This window comes from Chlamydotis macqueenii, chromosome 3 (assembly GCF_036417535.1).
Source record: "Chlamydotis macqueenii isolate bChlMac1 chromosome 3, bChlMac1.mat, whole genome shotgun sequence".
In the NCBI taxonomy this organism is placed as follows: Eukaryota; Metazoa; Chordata; class Aves; order Otidiformes; family Otididae; genus Chlamydotis; species Chlamydotis macqueenii.
The window spans coordinates 577,751-597,152 of NC_141558.1; the positions used below are offsets into that span (position 1 = coordinate 577,751).

Genomic DNA, 19,402 nt, shown 5'->3' on the forward strand with positions numbered 1-19,402 from the left:
CTCCTGCTCCTCTTCAAACCTGCTGAGCTGCTCTCCTCGCAGTTTCTGCCAGCACTGACTGAGATCTCCCTTATCTGTGATCTCCATGAATAATTCCGAGTATCTGCAAGGTCTCTCGGCGGGTATTGGAGCTACCAGCTCACATGCTGCGAGGATCGAGCTGTTCCCCTGCTCTCCAGGAACTGGTTCTCCTCCAAACTAACCTGAAGGAGGTTTTACCGAGTGTGCTGAGGGTGTCCTGGCACACGGCCGCGCAGGCAGCAAGCTCGCGCACGCCAGCCGGTGCAGCCGGAGCGCAGGGAGACGAGCACGGCTGCGGGGCCAGCGCATCACGGGGCGCCTGGAGCGGCTCCGCAGGAATCCCACAGGCAGCCTGGGCCGTACAGCACACGGGGCCTGCAACCGCTCAACGGCCTGCTCTTCAGAGCAGCACCCCCAGGTTCACCTCAGCCGGAGAAACACGAACTCAGAATGTGGGTGCTGAAGAAGCAGGTAAGTGCAAACGCAACACGATGATAAAACCAGAGCGATCGCTTCTTAATCGACCCTCTAGGGCAAGAAGAATCGTAGAACCGCAGAGGGGTTTGGGTGGGGAGGGAGCGTTCAAGGCCACCCAGTCCAACCCCCTGCCAGGAGCAGGGACATCTCCAACCGGATCAGGTTGCTCAGAGCCCCGGCCAACCTGGCCTGGGATGTTTCCAGGGACGGGGCACCCACCGCCTCTCTGGGCACCCTGGGACAGTGCTCCACCACCCTCAGTGTGAAAAATTTCTTCCTACTATCTGATCTGAATCTACTTGCCTCTATTTTGAAACCATTCCCCCTCGTCCTGTCCCAGCAGGCCCTGCTGAAGAGTCTCTCCCCACCTTCCCTGCAGCCCCCTTTGGGCACTGGGAGCCGCTCTCAGCTCTCCCCGGAGCCTCCTCTTCTCCAGGCTGAACAGCCCCAGCTCTCTCAGCCTGGCCTCACAGCAGAGCTGCTCCAGCCCTCTCAGCATCTGCGTGGCCTCCTCTGGGCCCTCTCCAGCAGCTCCACGTCCTTCTGCTGCTGGGGGCTCCAGAGCTGGACGCAGCGCTGCAGGGGGGTCTCACCGGAGCGGAGCAGAGGGGCAGAATCCCCTCCCTCGCCCGCTGCCCACGCTGCTGGGGGTGCAGCCCGGTTTCTGGGTTGTGAGCGCACATCGCCGGCTCGTGTCCAGAAGAAGGAAACCATCTCCTCCAGCCCATCTTCTGCTTCCTCCAGGACTCCCAGTTTCTCCAGACTTTTTTGTTTTCCACCAAAAAGAAAACCCACTCATTCTTCTCAGGCTGAACTTATCCACCCCAGCCTTCCAACCTGCTTGCTCCACCACATCCCAGCTGAGATATTTTCCTGGTGCCACCTGAACAGCTCGCTGGGTTTGCAGACAGCAATGCAAGATGGCAGCACAGCTCCTGACGCTCAGCACCCGTTTAGAAGATCGGGGAAGAAGATCAGCCTGCTCCCTGGGGAAGAAAGGCACTGCAGCTGCACCCGCGCTCAGCTAATTGGTTAATGAGGCAGCTACGCCTCTCAACAAAAGACGCAGGAAAAGAAGCTGTTAATACAACACGGAAGGTTAAAACCAACAAAGCACGAGGACTGAAAGCTTTCTCCCCGCAGGTGTTGTTCCCAAAACAGCGCTGATCAAAGCGGGCGTGTTACCTGTTCTTGTTCTCCAGCTCTGCGATCAGCTGTCTCTGCTGTTTATTGGCGTCGAAGCTGAAGCCCAGGTCTGTCGGCGGGCGCGGCTGGGGGGTGAGGAACAGAGGAAAGTTAGACAAAGCAGTCGTTGCCTGTTACCGCACGGGACGCGGTTTGGACGCAGCCCCGCGTTTCCCGAACGCCGTGGTACGACACTGACGGCCCAGGCTGCAAACCTACGGGATCAGCTGTGCTGAGTGGGGCACAGCGAGAGGCGGCTCTGGCCTCACCTTGGGGTGGGCGGCTGCTGAAAGGGGGACCTGGCTCATCCTCCTCCTGATCCAGCTGGAGAATTTTAGTTGCCTTTTTTTTTTTTTTTTTTAAAAGACCTTCAGAATAAAACACACCAGACCTACCTGCTCCTAAAGCACTGCCAGCTTCCCCGGGAAGAGACGCAGCTACACCTTTGCCACAAAGCCTTTTAGCGAAACACTGACCTTCCCAAACGTCAGCTAGGGAAGAAATGCTAGAGCAACTCACAGCCAGCGTCCCGGTACCCACACCGCTGCCGGCACCGCAACACGCTGCTGACAACGGGACTCACTCGTGCTCCCCGTTTTCTGGTGTAACACCCCAGTACTCTGCGGTTTCAGAAACAGTCCGACAGAAACTTCTCTACAGCAAGGCCTTCACTCAGCTTCCGCCGTCAGCTGATGCCAATTCCTGCGCTGTCCGTAGGTCCCATTTCACCCCTTTTTCCAAGTCGGAAAACCTCGGCGGTGATGCTGGGGTTAAATGAGGTCCCTCAGCGCATTCAGCTGTTGTGGTTTGATGTTAAGTAAATGTGAATCAAGGCCCACTGTCCCACGCGGTATCACCTGGGACTCCACACGGCCCACACGCACGGCAGAAGGCCGGTGCTGAGCCGCTTGGTACGTTGAAGGCCAGAAAACGCCGTCCATGGAAACGAACAGGATTACACCCAGATATTAAATTCAAGCGTGGTCACTGCCTCTGGAAAATCTAATTCTTCTCAAATTCTTCTCACCCCCTCAAAAGCATCAGTTGAAGGGAGATCGATGAAAAAATGCATTTTCCCAATGAGTCCTGACCTTCGTGATCCTTGTGTTTGGCACACTTCTCACCAGCAGCCATCACCACTACTGAGAAAAGGACCGGGCAATTAAACAAGAACCTGTAGCTTCTGGGAGAACCTGCTGGCAGCTGGATGGTGAAGCCACCAGTTACATGGACCAAGAAGAGAGAGAAAGAGTAATTACAGGGCCTTGTACTGGCCCAGTGCATTTTCCCAGTGGAATCCCAAGATGCTGCTTAGGAGGTCTAGTACAACTCAGAACTGTCCTTCTGGCCATCAGACACAAGAAGCTGTCCACTGGGAGTGGGTAGACATCTTTTCTCATGGACAAGTCTCCCTGGCTAAGAAATGCCCGAGGAATGAGATGGTAGGGTCTGCTTCGGACACCAGGTCTGGAGGAGCACAGACCGGACAGGATGATGGCTCCAGGGGAGACTCTGAGGGGCTGTCGTTGCAGAACAGTCCAAGAGTGGGCAAAGGGAGCCTGGCAAAGTCCCCTCGCCGCTGGTGCCAGGAGGATGAGCGCAGCTACCAAAGCACCACACAGCTGGCAGATCTCCAGGGCTTTGTCAAGAGCTCTGACCTTCGGTGCTCTACTTCTGCCTTTTTGTTTTCATCTGATCTCAAGATTGCACGGATTTTTACCACAGCGTTTTCAGAAGGACCTCAGATTGGTGTGCTGGTTTGAGAAGAGACTTTCACAACCATCTGAAACTATTTGGGTAGAAAAACAGAAGTTGGAGGGAAGAGCTTGGCGTCCACCAGTGCTCCAGGGGACAGGTTGGAGAGTGACAATCCTGGCAATCCTCAGAAGAGGGGCTAAGGACTAGTCTACGTGGAGTCGTAAAGAACAAACCCTGCCAAAGCAAACGCTTCCCTTCCACAGTAACAAACCAAATCCTGCGTACGGGAGAGAAACTGCTAACGCCACACACTTCCACCTCAGCAGCGCTTTCGAGATCCTCTTCTGGGGCTTACAGCCTTTCTCTTGGATTTACTGCCATTCAGTATTTCCTCAATGTAACGGACAACGGAATAAAGTTACATCTGCAAGCACGCAGCGGCCGGCTCCTACTGCTTTACAGGACAAGATAAACCAGAAAACACAAAATACAGTAAAATATGAAATTATTTGATAAATTGGAGAAATAGTTTGATAGGTGGTGTTCTGTTAAGACAAGTGCAAACTCTCATATTTACTTCTGACACGCCAACTGCACAAACGCTCCACGGACGAGGCAGCGGCTCTGCAAAACCAGACTTGCAGGTGAGCCGAGCTCACAAGCCAGGCAGGGGCCGATGGCCTCCGGCTGCCGGGGAGCCCAGGAACGGGCCACTTGCAGCAGGACGCGCACGTACCACAGCGCGTGATCACCCCCGGCCCGTGACTCCGGTGAGCTGCCCTGTCCAGCCGGAGCAGTGAAAGCTAAGGGTCAACTGGAGAAAGAGGGTGGACACGAATGATCAGAGGTCTATACATCATGACCACGAGGAAAGATTGAGAGAACGAGAGGAGACGACATCAGAAACTTCAAATACACAACGCTTGTTGCAAAGAGGAAAGCAATGCACTACTGTCCATATCCCCTGAGACAGGAGAATGAGTACCAGGCTCAAAGCGAGCCAGGAAGAATTACTTAGGATTTAGGGAAAACTTTTAAATGGTAGATTACTTTAAATATTGGAACAGGAGAAGTTCTTCAGCAGGGTCTGTTGGGACAGGACAAGGGGTAATGACTGTAAACTGGAAGAGGTGAGATTTAGACTGGATATAAGGAAGGAATGTTTTACGCTGAGGGCGGTGGAGCACTGTCCCAGGTTGCCCAGAGAGGCGGTGGATGCCCCATCCCTGGAAACATTCCAGGCCAGGTTGGCCGGGGCTCTGAGCAACCTGATGTGGTTGGAGATGTCCCTGCTCCTGGCAGGGGGGTTGGACTGGGTGGCCTTGAATGATCCCTCTCCACCCAAACCCTTCTGTGATTTGATGAATTTCCTCCATTGACTCCATCTGGAGTGTGCTCCATCCTCTGAGCCTCCGCAGACTCCTCCCAGGTCACTGCTCCCGCTCAAAGAACGTAAGGGGAAACCTTCCTCCAACTGACAAGCAAAGCTAGGAAGCTTTCTTCTCACTATCCAGATCTAGTCTGGAAACACGGCATCTTCTGCTTCCCTGGCTGAAGCTTTTCCTGAGGATTGTTTCATGCAGCATGCCAAATCGGAATGTCTCAGAACATGTTACACAATGATAATAATCCTGTCTTTTTTAAAAAAAGTCATATTTCCTCTAAAAGACCCCAGCATGTCCTGTAACTCATATTTCTATGAGTCACAAAGTTCAAACCTAACGAGAGATCTCTATGTCCAGGCTTGTGAAGTAGATACCTGGTTATTTCAATCAATAACTTCCTGTCTCTCCTGTTTTGACTCAAGTAATTTTTCCCTCTGTCCTTCAAAGCCCAAAAAAATCTGACTCCATGGCACCTTTCTGCTCCCACTGCGTCTCAAGCTCTTTGATTAGGGTTTCCCCTATCACTCTTCCTTTTTTACCATTCTTACTGCCAGTCTTCATCCATGTTGCTTGACAAACCTGCAGAGACCGGTGAGAAAACCCACATCATTGCACAGAAACGAACAGAGTCACTGCCCATCACCTTCTCGTAACAAAGAACGAGGATTAACCAAGAACACAGAGTTTTTTTCTTTTTCAGTTCTTTCATTGATGGGAAGAAGTCTTTGTGGTTACTTTGCTTTTCAGTAGCTCAAGCATTGCATTCATTTCAGACTGTTTTTTTTCTCCAACCACCCAGAGCCCGGCAGCTTTATGCAGCACAACTGGGCAGCACTCGTACAACGCCTGACACCGCCTGCAAACCTCGCCGGAGTTCCCAGCACCCAGCGTACTGCGCATCTGTATGCACCGCTTCTCCCAGATGGGAAGAAATTTAAGTAATGAGAATTTCTTATCAGTTGCTTTGCTGACAGGATCAGTAGCCTCGGTCTTTCCTCAGCTGATCGTTGATCAATAATCCCCCAAGGTCCTTTACAACCTAGCCGTGAGACGTAACTATTTTCTCCGAGACAGGCATGGATCCTGCCACAGCCTGTATAAAACCACGGCGTCACAATGGAAGAGTTTACAGTGGACACCTGGATTCGCAAAAAATTGTCGCTACCGTTCTCCAGGCTAGATGATTGCAGGCTGTTCTACGGAGCAGTTTAACGAACCCTAGCTCATCCTTGGCAGCGATCTCAGGATGCCCTTGCTCTTCAGAAAACATCGGATTCCATGGGTGAGAGGAAGCATTACTGGGGGTAAAAGCATTCTGAGGAATGACTGAGAAACTGCTGGACACCGTGCAGGGCCCGTTATTGACCTAAGGGTTTCAAAGTCAGTTCATAAGGGTATCGCGTTACCACTTATGGATGCGAGTATTTCAAACGCACCTTCTAAACAGGACTATGAGGAGATGAATACAGTGTGTGAGGAATCGCTCAACCGTGCAAATACCATCCTGGGCTTCAGGCTGGACACTGGTAGGACAGCCCGTAATCTGCAGGGAACGGACTCCCTGGCACACGGGGAAGGAAATCCAACTGCAGTCGCCGCTCTCATTTCTGCGCAGCACTTTATTAACACCAACGCTTACTGTCATCGCCTTTGGAAGAGTTTCAGGTGTACGGTGTAGGATGGCAAAGGCAAAGGCTACTCTTCTCCTAAGTCCAGGGAGGCAGAACTCATTGGAGCATCTGCATGCTGCTGTTTGCCCCAGTGAGAGGTACCTGTCCTCTCTGCAAAGTTATACATGCGCTGGAAAGAAAAAGAAATAACCCAAACCATCCATCTACTGGTCAGCACTCTTACGCTCGCACTCCATCTCACTGGACAGCTATGAACGACTCGTGCCTGCCCAGACTGCTGGCTGTAATTCCTCCCTTCGCAGAGCCCAGCGTCGGCTCCCCGCCCGCCCGGCCGCGTGGAACGCCAGGGACGCGGCCCTCGGCTCCGCTCTCGCAAAGGCTTCCCACCACGACAGCCAGCAAAGACCTGCCGGGAGTCAATGGAGATGTAAGGCCTCCAAAGCTACTACCAAAAATCCCCCAAGGCCCATTTTTCCATGTGCATGAGAAAACAAAAAGTTTATATTATTTTGTCCTCCGCAGTTTTCCTTCTCGGTAAAGAGCAAACGCCTCAGAGGAGAACCCTCCCAGCTCCTGCGGCACAGAAGCAACGTGCAGATCCTTCCTTGGCCCACTGGATGCAGCTGCCAGTTTTCTGACAACGACGTAGTACGACAACCCCACGACATTACAGAACCCTACAGAAACTCTCTATAGAGTTCATCCGGGGCAAAAGGATTCTGAATAAGGTGGAGCTTGAAAAGAAAACAAGACTTTTTGACACAGCGAATTGTAACGTAGATCTCTTGTTTTACAGCAAAAAGCAGCAAGGCCAGAGCCGAAGCTTTTCGAGCTGAGGACTGACATTTTGAAAGTTAAAGTGTTAGAGAAAGTTTAGAAGCTCAGCAAACTCTCCACCATGGCCAAAGGTGTGATTACCTCTACTCTGATTCTGCGATTCTTCTTCTGCTCTCCTGGTGCCCAGCAGCAATGCCGAAGCCTCAGCAGCTCTGAGATCACCCAAACAGCAAGCCTCATTTTCTCTCAGCAAGAAAACGATAAGATGATAGTCAGAAAATCTACTTCAAATCCTTACTGTCACACAGGAACAGTAAAACCTTCCAGCACCGTAATTTAGCTTTCCTATGAACGGGACGATAAACTCGAGAGCACCATGCTGGAACTAAGTCAGACGGGTATTTGTAACAAGGAGCGTGCAGGCCTCACCTACAGGAGATTCTTTTTTGAGCGACAGCAGAGGATCTAGTGACAGTGTGTCACCAAGCCCCAAAAGGCCAGCCTGGCAAGCCGCTGCACTCCTCCACCGCCCTGATTTGGGAGAGACTGTCAAAGAACAGTAAAGCTTGCGTCTCACGGGCATCAGATTCCAGGTGCCTTGGTGCAAGGACCTCACGGAGTCACGGGAAGTCTCACCCTGTCCATCGCTGTGGTATCACCGTGGTCTTTATGATCAACAGGCAAAGAAGAGGAAAGAAATAACAAAAATGGTTCCTGGAACTGGTGCATCCAGGAGAAGAGGAAATCATCCAAGAACCAAGCTGCAGATTTATCCTGCAACAGTGTGCAATCTGGTTTACTTGTTCATTATTTAAAAAATATTTATTAAATAATGCCTAATGCCTAAAAGAAAAGTTATATGAAGGGAATATTGCAAATATTATTTAGGTTGTAGATACAGTAGCTTTAATGAGATGAGATGATGACAGGCTTTTAGCAGTGCTTAGTGCCACGGGAAGAGCAACCACACAGTTTTCAAAAAAGAGCAACGTGGGCAAGAACCTAATTATCGTAACTCATCCACATAACCCAGCCTAATTACCCACCCATCCATAATTGAGTATTATCTCGCATTTATTAGGTGCTCGTGCTTTTCCTAGCAGCAAGGCTCACAGGTCGGCAGAGCCCTGCCGGGGTGCACGGCCCCCGTGGAGCCCAGCTCCCGCCGCGGTGGTCACCCTCCATCACAGGCCATCGGGACGCCTGGCTCGCAGACCAGGTACTGACCCCTGCTTGCACGGAGCAACCTGCTCAGCTGCACCAGCAGCAACTCAGAAGGATTGGGGGGTGAGCCAACAGCAGAAAATGGGACGAGAAAGAGCCAAGGTAGGGAGGTGGGAGAGGAGATGAAGGAGAAATTGGCCTGGAGAAAGGGAGGTGGTGTGTAGGACACTGACAACAGAGGGCTTGGAGCTGCTATATATATATGGCTATACAAACATATGTGCCTTCTCCCCTAAAATACACGCCACCACCCTGCCTCCTGAAGTCCGCAGTCACCTCACGCGCAGGATTACCTGCGTTCAGGCAACAGGCCAGCGCCGGATGGAGGTGGAAGGCATTCCGTCAGGGCACGCAGGCAGGGGCTGCGGACACAGGAGACCATTTCCAGTCCCTGCCTTTATCAAAGAGATGGTGCCTGATAGGAAACACCAGATTTTTTTTACGTCAGACTGATAATCTGAGCAGATCAGCAGAGGGAGACAAACAGATGAAGTTCTGATCCTGCAAGATGCGATTTAAATGAAGTTTGGCTTGCTTTCCCATAATTTCTTCACTTTATTCATCTAGCGACCTCCTGCTTTTCTCTCTGCTCTCCAGCCGCGGGCCCAGCGGAGCCAGCCAGCGGCTATTTAATGCACAGCGCTCCGCTCTGACCAAACCGGCAGGCCAAGCGTAGCCCTGAGCAACGTAAACTCAATAAAAGGGATTTTGTCTTCTGAAGACCGGCTTGAAGGAAACAAGAGCGGCCAGACAGAGCTCGTTTGAGCGAACTGCCTCGCGGGGCGTCATCGCGCTGGTTGCACGCATTGGCTCGCCGGCACCACGAGCAACTCCCATGTACCGGGAGACAAACGGCGCATTCTCCTTCTTTCTCCTCCCTCCCCATTGGTTTTTCCTCTTTAAGAACAAACAGATTTGGATTTCAAGAATTAACTCCAAGATCTGTCTCAAATTATTTTCTCCCAGTAAGACTTCAAGCAAAGGCATTTCCCCTAAAAATGACTGGTGCATCCAGAAAAAGGAGAAGGTGATGGACTGAGTCAGACCCATTGGCACACGGTGCCACATACCATTTCCAGCAACGACCACGGTCAAGTGCTTCAAGAAAAGCTTAAGAAACTCTGCGTTAGGCCGTCGCAGTACGAACAGCCTGCCTCTGTGATCCTCTTCGTTTCGAGCAGTTAGAGCACGTTATAAAATAAAGTGTACGACATCCGAGAGGCAGAACTGCAGAGGACATCACGAGTTAGTTTTGTTCAGTTCAACCTCTCCCAAGCGTTCCCAGCAGATACTGGTCTATCTTGGTTTTACAAGCTCCACTGACAAATACTCCAGAACCTCTTACGGCGTTTGCTCCCACCCTCCACTTCCATTAAGGTCCCGATTAACAGGAAAACGCGGGTGGGAAGGAACCTCTGGAGGTTTCTCGTCCTCAAAGACAGTTCAAGTTGAAGTTCATGTCAACGGTCAGCTCATCTCCAGCCTGCCAAGGACTCTCAAGTTAAGGCCACACAGTCGCGGTGACTTGCTGGCTCATGACTTACCTGTTTTAAAGTTCCTGTGCACTTATTTTGCACTGATCTGACCACTCCACCTCACCTGCTATAAAGAACACGCTACGTGACGGAGCTTCTGCAGTAAAGACTGGTGCAAACGACTCACTGGGCTGCTTTGCTCCGGTCTGCTCGCTCCTGACCACTCTTTTGTGCATCTTGGCACCACAAAGTCTTACCGATTCCCTACTCAGATTCCTAATTGTGATGGTATTGAAGATCTTTTTGCTACAGACTCCAGCATCCCTCGTGAAGTGCTCTCCAAATCCTTTTCCCATCTCTGAATTTCCTGTTGAAGTTTACCCAGCCACGCTTACAGGCTCTCTTTTCTTCCCGCTCGGGCAAGCTCGAATGCCGCCCTTTCCTCGGGATATCCTCCTCAGCTTTCTTATTGACCCATGGAAAGAGTTTTTTGTATGGTTTTGTCATCTTTTTGAATTTTGACACACAGATTTCCTGAGCTAATAAGGCAGGATTTTTAACAGCCTCCAGGCAGCTTACAGGCTTCCTGCTTCTAGGATTGATCCTTTTAGGGTTTTTTTTCTAATAAATACTTTCATTTTCACGTACCTCCCTTTCTTGAAACCGAGTATCTGCAAACTTCCTGACCACTACCATCACATAATCAGGGCTCAGTATTTTTTTCCTATTACTAAGAATTTGGCATTTCAGCCCCCAAGGATTCTGCACCACCTCTCGTTTTCTGTGACGTCTTTGTGCTGTTGCAGGGTGTATTTCCTTCATGTACGACACCACTCCCCGCTGTACCGTTCCAGGAAAGCTGGCGGCCATAAACTCCATGAGCACCTTTCTCTTACTGGATCTCCGAGATGTTTATTACACTGGGGTTTTCATTTGATGTTCCCCATTTTAATTCCATACAGGAGGAAACAATTGTTCCTTCTTTGGGGGTTTTGAATTTCCCAGCCTCTAATTTACTCCCGTCTCTGTTTTAATGTTATAAGAAGAGTATTAATAAAGAAAAGGCTGTGGCTGACAAATCCCAGCCATCCCACCTCCCACGGACAGCGGATCCTCAGAAGCGAGCCCCGCAGCCACGGCACGCTGTCCCAGAGCTCCGCGGGACGTTCCTCCACCAAGCTGCAATGGCCAACTGGGACACCAGTAATGCAAAGCGCTGGCCAGGGAAGGGGGACCTCCTGTTGGCAGGAGATAATCAGAGCCTGCCAGGAAGCAGAGCACTTTAAGCTCGGGTTCCCTCAGAACATGAAGAATATATCTGTTCCAGTGGATTGGTACTTCTGGAGCGCCAACAGCGCATGCAGTAAGGAACCCTTACATCCCCTGCCGCTAGGCTTGGGCCGCAATGGAGACACCGTTGTTGCTTTCACATCCTCTCTCCACCACGCTTCAGCCCCCGGCAGCGCTTCCTCACCTACCCCACCACGTAACTCGTCTGGGTGAAAAGAAAGCAGTAACTTGTCACAGGTCCTTGAAAAGTCTGGGTGAACTCAAAACCTGCCTTCTTTGCATCCAAATCAGCTGCGTCGATTGTGACCTCTTTCAGAATCAACGCAGTGCACAGAAACAGGCTGAGGGGACTGACAGATGGTTAAACGACCAGGTTCTCCCAGAACCAGTACCGTGACTCTCTAGTTTTCATAACACTTCATTACTACTACCAGAAAAAGTCATGAGTAAGAATTCTTCCACCATCTTAGAGTGAAACTCATTCAGCACTTACCGTCCCCACAGCTTTCATTTTATATGAAGGTTACATAGAAATCCTCTCCTTTTCCATCTCAGCCAGAAAGCTTGCACTGTGCTGCTTTAATATTTCACGGTGAACACGGTCCTAGTGAACTGAGTGACTTCCGAAACGCAAATACACCGTTTGACAGAGATAATGGAACCGACAGTTAACGTTTACAAAGCGTAATTCCTTTTTAAAAAGTTGTGCAAAAGGGAAATATCTGGTCACGTGCATATGACGGCCAGATTATTGGCTGAACCCACACCGAAGGAAATTACAAGGAAGCGTAAGCCTATTTCGCTGGCAAGGACTTGGAAGTATTTCTCCGACAGATATGCAAGGACAAGGTGGAGGAGGACACCGACGTTAGGGTGTTCCCGGCCACGCTGCCACGCGGCAGGACACGCTCTGCCACAGGGGCAAGATGCTCGGGAGAGCTCACTGCTGCTGCTGGGGCTGAGGAAGACAAGGGCCGTAGCTGAAACGGTACAGGGACAGCAATACGCCGTGCAACTGCGACGGTGCAGAGCAGCAACACGGGAGCGACGCAGGCGCAGCCCGTTCGAAGCCGTGACAGCGGGCCTAAGGCTGCGCACGCAAATTCTCAATTGTCACGATCTCCTACAGCAATTTCTGTTAAAGCAGTATTTATTTTTACCAATCTAAAGTTGATTGGGTGTTTCCTTTGGTTTCTTCTATTATAAGACTGCAAATACAAAAAATACCTTCCTTCCTCTCTCTCAGGCTCCCTCCCTCTGGAATAAATGTATTCCATAACGTTTGTTCCACGATTTGTTTTCCTCAGGTAGCTACGTGTTTATCTCTTCTCTAGGCTAAGCAGGACTAATCTGCTTATTCTCTTCTCTCCGCTGACCTCATTTCTACCAATTTGTGCTGCGGTTTCCCATTTTCCTGCTCTTCCCCCGCTGCCTGAGAACGCAGGATTTCTGCTGAAAACGGGGAAAGCGCACTGCTTTTTCGCATCAGCTGAATAAACAAAACACGCAGCTATTAGCACTAAGCCACTGATTAGGCTCTGAAAACCACCTTGCACGGTCCCCGGCCGGTAGAGAGGGATGAATGTTCACTTACTGCATTTCCAGCTTCGGCAGCCAGCCGGGCGGCGTATCTGGCAATCAGCCGGTGCTCCTCGTCCAGCCTGCCAGGGCTGTCCAGGACGCTGCCGGGAAAAGCCAAAACAGCCCGTCAGCACCCGCCGCTCAGGCACGGCTCGCACCGGGGGCTGACAGAGAAAAGGATGCGTTATTGCAAAGAGACAGTGATGGGAAACAGAGGAGTCACCCTGGAAATAATCTAGGTCATTCCCTTTTTCATGCTGCTTCCAAAGGGGGGACCGCTCCCAAGACTTTCTGTCTAGTAGCGTTTTCTCCAGGATGCACACACTCCAGCTTTAAATGATTAAATTTTCGACAATTCCTAAATACATATCATTAGGAACACATTTAATCTGTTTCTGAGGAGCTTTTCTGCAAACCCTCGTGGTGAAAAGGGACAACCAGCTGAACGATGACGGAGGAAAGCTTTGTCCCCAGGAGATGCGGGATGGCGAGCGTCAAAGCCAGGACGATTTCCAGGAGGAAGAGCGGGGGGAGCCACGCTGACCTGCGAAGAACAGACCCCGGCACTGCACAACGTCAATTGAAATGCAAACAGCGCTTCGCAAGCCAGCCTGACCCACGCCTGACTGACCGGCACCTCACAGCACCCGAACACAGCGCGCGGCCTGGGAGGCTCGGCCCTTCGCCCGTCAGCGGAGGGAAACAGCTCCGGCTCCTCCGTGCCCCAGGCAGAGAGGCCGCGCTGCCTTGGAAACGCTGCTGAAAGAGGCACCGAGAAATATTTCCAGTGATCAGCAGCGGGGGATGGCAGAGAGAGGGACGGTGAATTCTGAAACAGGAAAGCAGGGGCAGCAGAGGCGACAGATGCCCGCGATCCCACAGCGACAGGCAGCGCCCGGGTCTGTCCCACGTTTCCCAGGAGCACCATCCCCTCTGTGCGCGTGAGCCATTCACGCCGCCAATCCAGTCTGGGAACTGCTAGGGCCCAGGGTGCTGATCCCGCTTCTAGCGCTCACCACTCACTCACTTTTTAACCACAAACACCCGGGGGGACAAAGGACAGTTTTCTGGCTCTATTACCCAAAGCCGTCACCGTTAAGATCTACTACCGGCTCGGTTTCGGTGGCACAGCGGCCCTGCCACAAAGAACGGGCAGGGGAAAGCCCAGCGGAAGAGCGACTTTTAAAGTCGCTGAATATTCCAACCGAATGTTCAGTGGCTGCTCGTTGCCTTCCCGCTGCACAAAGACTTCTGCCCACAGCCTCCCTTCCGAAGGGAACCACGGAGTTGGCTGTGTAAACAAACCGCTATTAACCGAAACCAGCCCCGACTGATGTGGGCACAAACCTGCTTCGTGCTGTAACATGAGCCTCCCCACGCTGCCCGCGATGGCTCGTGTGGGATTCACAAACGCAGGAGTAGATAACCATAAATAACACAGATCGCTGCCGTAAATAACACAGCGCTGCGCCGTCTGCGCTCACCGCGAAACGCGGGCCCAGCGCCGCTCCGCAGAGAGAAGCAAAGGGAGGGAGAGACATGCCAGTGCACAGCAAGAGTCGCTTCTGGCCCGCGTCACCGCCTCACGAGGTAACGTTTTGTTAAGCTCAGCTGCACAGATTTACGTTTACATCGTTTAAATTGCACAGATGTGTGCTTACCTTATTTAAAGAACCAAATCTATACTGCACACACTGCGTTCATTTTTTAATGTAGATTTAATTTCCTTTTTGTACTCCTGAATTTAACAACTCGGTCCCTTTTCAGACTGCCAAAGTCCACCAGACGCGGTGCCCGAGGCGGCAGAGACACCCTGGGCTGGCCTGAGCAGCCGCTCCACCACTCTCCGCACAGACGGGGCCGCGCCGAGCGCGAACTGCAGGACCGCGGCCCCGCGCCCGGCGTCCCGCGGAGCCCCTGAGGATATTCAGGTACAGAGCGAAGGGAAGGAGCTGGCGAAAGGCGAGCGGAAACAGCGGGAACGCAGATTTAAGGGAAGAAAAACCAGAGCCTTTACACTAGGACTGAGGAACTTCTAACACTCCTTCATGCTGATTACTTTTTTTTTTTTTTTAAGGAGAACAATCTTTCCCATCCCACTTCCCAAATTTGATATCATTTTTGTTTAGCTTTCCTCTGCAATTTTGTCTGTACAAGTTTTTTCTGCTTTCACAGTAGCGCGATCACTCCACCCCTTTTACCCTTCCCATAACCTGGTATCCTCCAACACCTCTCCCAGCTCCTGGAGCTGCTACCTCTCCTTATTCAAGTGAACTAGAAAATAGTTATTGACAATTTCTAACTTTCTTGAAGAAAATCTGTAATTAAAAAAAATCCTTTTGCGTTTGCTTTTAGAACTATTTTACATATGGATTAGCAGAGGGCACTAAACACAACCCGCAAACCACCGCAGAACTCTCTACATGGCTGCACGAAGGAAAAGTCACTTCCTTGGGGTTTTAACGTCCCTGGAGACATGGCGAAGGCTTCTTGCCCTGGACGCCCTCTCTCCATAGGGGCCCTGCAGAGCTCCCGGCCTTTGGGACGGCAGATTGGGAACCTTCCCCCCGCCCAACGAGTCCCGCCGGCACCCGAACCGGGGCACAGCGGCTGGAGAAGAGGAGGAAAGGTTGCAAAGGGGAAGAATAAACCTGGCTTGAGCCCAGAGCCCAGAAGGATGGAGGAGAGGATGGAAAGGCCTGACCAGGGCAGGCTTGGACAGGGACAAGGAACATCCTCAGGACAGCCTGGCTCTGTTGCAGGGGCACCGGGACAAGGAGCCAGGCCCAAGCCGATGGGAGCCACAGCACGCCAGCCCCCGAGGGGGACAGGAAGGCTGGAGCGACGCTGGTTTTTAGGCGTCAATGGAAATGTTTGAGACAACGTGATAAACACGGAAAGTCTTGCTTCTGCAGCCTCTCTGGTCTGACCCAAGTGTGCGCGGGCACCGGGAGGGACGTTCGCAGCCTCTGCCCTCCACCGCTGCGCTGGCAGCAGGGCCCAGGCCACACCACGAGCCAGCGAAGGACATGGAATTGGCTTAGGCCTGGCCTGACAAAACAATAACTTGTTTTCTGCCAGGGCAGCTCCCCGAGCCAGCTCAGCAGGTGCCTGTGCCACCACGGGGCTGAGCGCGCAGGCGAGAGCGGCTGCGTCAGCAGCACGAAAGGGAAAAATCAGCACCCTGCATCTGTGCCGGCTGGAGGCTCCGGGGAATCCGCGACAGCAGTGGGGGCAAACGCAGTCTGTAAAGAGAAAGCTGTCAAATGCTGACACGAAAACGAGCTTGGACAGCCAAGGCGCTGGCTAGAGATGGGGGACCACTACAAGATGTAAGAGAAGATGATGCAACACGGGGGAGGTTTGAGATCTTAGGCTCCTTCCATGATTCCCAAACGGCTCAGGAATTCCTTCCGTGATTCCCAAACTGCTCAGGAATTCATGATGCCAAGAAGTGGCAGGGGACAGCAAAAGGCACGTCCCAGGGCCAGACATCCCGGGTGTCACCTGACGGCGAGCCAAGAGCAAGGATCTTGGGGACAAGTGTCTTGAAGAAAAGCGACTTTTCCCTTTTGGCCTCCTCTAAAATCAGGAGTGCTGCAGACAGTCACTTTCAGGGAGTTGGGAATTTAAAGGAAACCAAATCCAACCAGCCAAGCAGCCACCCATCCACCCAGATCAGCCCTCCACAAGCAAAGCACGCAGACCCCGTGGCCAGCTGCAGGAAAGGCAGAACACACAATACACAAAAGTAACGGCACCCCAGGCAGGGGCACTGGGTTCTTCTGGTGTGGAGCTGAAACAGAGGCTTCACGGGGCCGGGGGAAAAGCAGAATTGGTGACTGATGGGGAACGTCAGTCACGAACGCTGAGCTTAAGAAATCTGTAACAAGCCACCGCTCAGGCAGTAAAGCACAACTCACCAGCTCCGCAGGCTTTCTACCGCCTGCGGTGTAACCTGCGGCGCTCTGCAGCCGCCTGCCTGCAGCGCAGCCTCGGGGGGGATTGTCTAGGATTTCGTTGAAAGGCACTTAACCAGTTTGGCTTGCTACCACGGTAATAAAGTGGGTGAAAGAAAAATATATTGTTGTAAGATAAATGAAGCCCACTGAGCTCTGCTTGCTATAATATGCCCTATGCAGCTTGGATGGACTTTTTGGCTGGAGGACATTGTGAACGAAATAATTTTTAATTTGATGAAAAATCTCAGGGATGCAGCTAGCCACAGCTTAAAGGCTCTCAAAGTCTGGCTGAGAGACATGAAAAGATGCTGGGCGGTGAAGAGCAGAGGGAGGTAAACACAAAAGAAAGAGAAGTTCACATTTGAAGAAGATGCTCCAATGGTCTCCTCTGGTCCTGAAGGCCCTGGCAGGAGAGGGGCCGCGAGGGGCCGAGCAACAGCGACTGGGCCAGGAGAGGGGAAGCCAGTGCCGGCTACGACAGCAAATGCTGCCTGCAAGTGGGATTTACTGTTCCCTTCGTCAGTCAGAAACAGAGAGGGTCTGCAAGGGCTGGCTGGAGCACGCCGAGGGTCTCCACACAGCCTGCCGAGAGCAGAAACATCACCGTGGTTTGGGATTTTGGGGGATGAGGGGTGAAGATCAAGAGGAGTGACAAGGAGCACAGATTTCAGCAGTTGCTTGTGCTGACTTGGAAGACACTCCCATGCACAAAGAAACCGGGATTGAAATGATTTTCTTCACGTTTGGCTCCTAGGAGTACGCTGTTCCTCTGGTAACAGTACCAAGTCATTTTCTTTAAATTTAAAAACCTAAAAGGCTTGAGAACCTCTGCTCCAACTGGTTGTAACACGGCACCTACGAGCACATACAGGATTTCAGTCTGTCACATACTCTTCAAGATGCACTCCTCTGGATCTCAAACCCTGTGATTACAGTAATTGAGTGAAGGTTAGAGCCTGAAATTCCTTGGGTTTTATTGTCTTGTGGACAGTATTACGGGCTTTCGGCTCATCGCAGGTGACAGCAGACAGCAGTGATTCACCACCAAGAAAAAACCCGACATTCCCCAGAGACCTACGCAGCCAGAACGCACTTCATCAAAACAGCCGTGGAACGCACATTTCTGCATGACAGGGTGATGAAACAGGGCTCTCAAATATCATCCAGGGGATGAGAACGTGATAAAGCAAGGCCAGATCACTAAACCTCCTCCTCTCCAGCGCAGCCTGGCCCTGTAAAGGCACAATTTAACCGGGTCCAAAAGCGGAATACGGAAAACCTCCCGGCTACGTCCTGTGAGGAAATGGGAGCTGCGTTTTGGGGCTTTAGGGTAAGACTTCTCTACGGAGACACAGACATGAAATATAAATGTGCACAAATACTAAAGCTGAGGTAAAAGAAATTAATTCTTCAAAGCAACAGCAGTTTTTGGCAAGGCGCAGACAGAAGCGGTCACATTAAGCAGGCCATGCGGGTGGGGCTGAGAGCACCCAGGTAACAGGGACGGGGACACGGTGGGACGTCTGTCTGCGACTGCTTTGGGGCGGAGAGGTACGAGCAATACGGAGAAATAAGAACAGTTAGCGTTATAGGGCAATGCTGGCACAAGAACTGATGGGGATGAGCTGGCTGTGAAAAAAATTTTAGGTGGAAATTAGTTTCCTACGGGTGAAAGGCAAGATTTCAGAACTGTCACGGAGAGAAAAACATTATTTAATACGTTTGGAACGATGTTGATCGTTGATTCTGTAACCCAGCGAATGCAACAGGGTGGGAGCGGACACAGACTCATCCATCCCCGTTTTGTGTGCGTGTGCACACGTATTTCTGTATTTTCAGAAGATTCTGGAGAACAGCCAATGCATTTCCCTCTGTTTGCCAAGGGAGGCCAAACACCGGTGAGCGGAGCAGCCCTCCCCGGAGGAAGCAGCGCTGCTGGCCCGCCCCAGCACTAACACTAACCGTGCACCGCTCTGCAGCCGGCTCACGTAGGTCGCGATCAGCGCGTGCTCGTCTGCTAATCGGCTGGCGGTGTCCGCGGGGCACGGTAACCTGGCAGCAACGGAGGCAAAAGAGAGCAAACAACAAAAAAACCATAAATACAAAGTAAATAATTAATGAATGTTAATGAAACAAACGGTTAAAAATTAAAACAAACTGATGAGCAATTAAAAATGTAAGTGTGTGTCCGCCAGTCACGCGAAAAGGGTACCTCTGCAGCTAACGATGAAAACACGGATCAGAGGAACACTTGGGCACCTAAATATGCAATGAACGCAGCTGTGGCGCTTCCCCGAGCCCGCTGCCACTCCGGGAGCGCGGGACCGCCCCGAGCGATGCCATTAAAAGCATCCAGCAGGCTCCGACACAGCAGCGACATTCCCACCAGGATCCGCCGTCGCCAGGGAGCCAGCGGGAACAGGCCGCCGAGCGCAACCGCGGCGCCGGACTCCAGCCCGGACAGAACTCACCCTTCTGCTGTAAACGGCTCGGGAAACACCCCAGACTGGGCTGCAGCTTTGTGACTAGACCTAAAGGCAGAACTGAAAGCATCCAGTCTCTTCTCTTCCTCTCGTAAAACAAATGGATATTTGAGGAAGGTGGTAAAAAACTAAAAACTTAGTGGCTGGTATCAACAGAACTACCCTCTAACGGGGATCCATTAAACGACGCCATGTTTTTTTAGGACTCATAAA

The 19,402-nt window shown here is 51.7% G+C and overlaps 1 protein-coding gene across 9 annotated transcripts in view; it reads right to left on the reverse strand.

Moving 5' to 3' along the window:
• Positions 1 to 19,402, reverse strand: part of DTNB (dystrobrevin beta) — a 175,739-nt gene that overhangs the window by 59,757 nt on the left and 96,580 nt on the right. For 6 of the 9 annotated variants that reach the window (XM_086743545.1, XM_086743541.1, XM_086743540.1 and 3 more), the window contains 3 exons: positions 18,669 to 18,758; positions 12,758 to 12,845; positions 1,684 to 1,769 (listed from right to left, as the gene is read on the reverse strand). In XM_086743545.1, coding sequence (XP_086599671.1) covers positions 1,684 to 1,769; positions 12,758 to 12,845; positions 18,669 to 18,758 — 264 coding nt within the window. The remainder of the gene's footprint in view (positions 1 to 1,683; positions 1,770 to 12,757; positions 12,846 to 18,668; positions 18,759 to 19,402) is intronic. The other 3 variants (XM_086743543.1, XM_086743542.1, XM_086743544.1) reach the window with 2 other exon arrangements.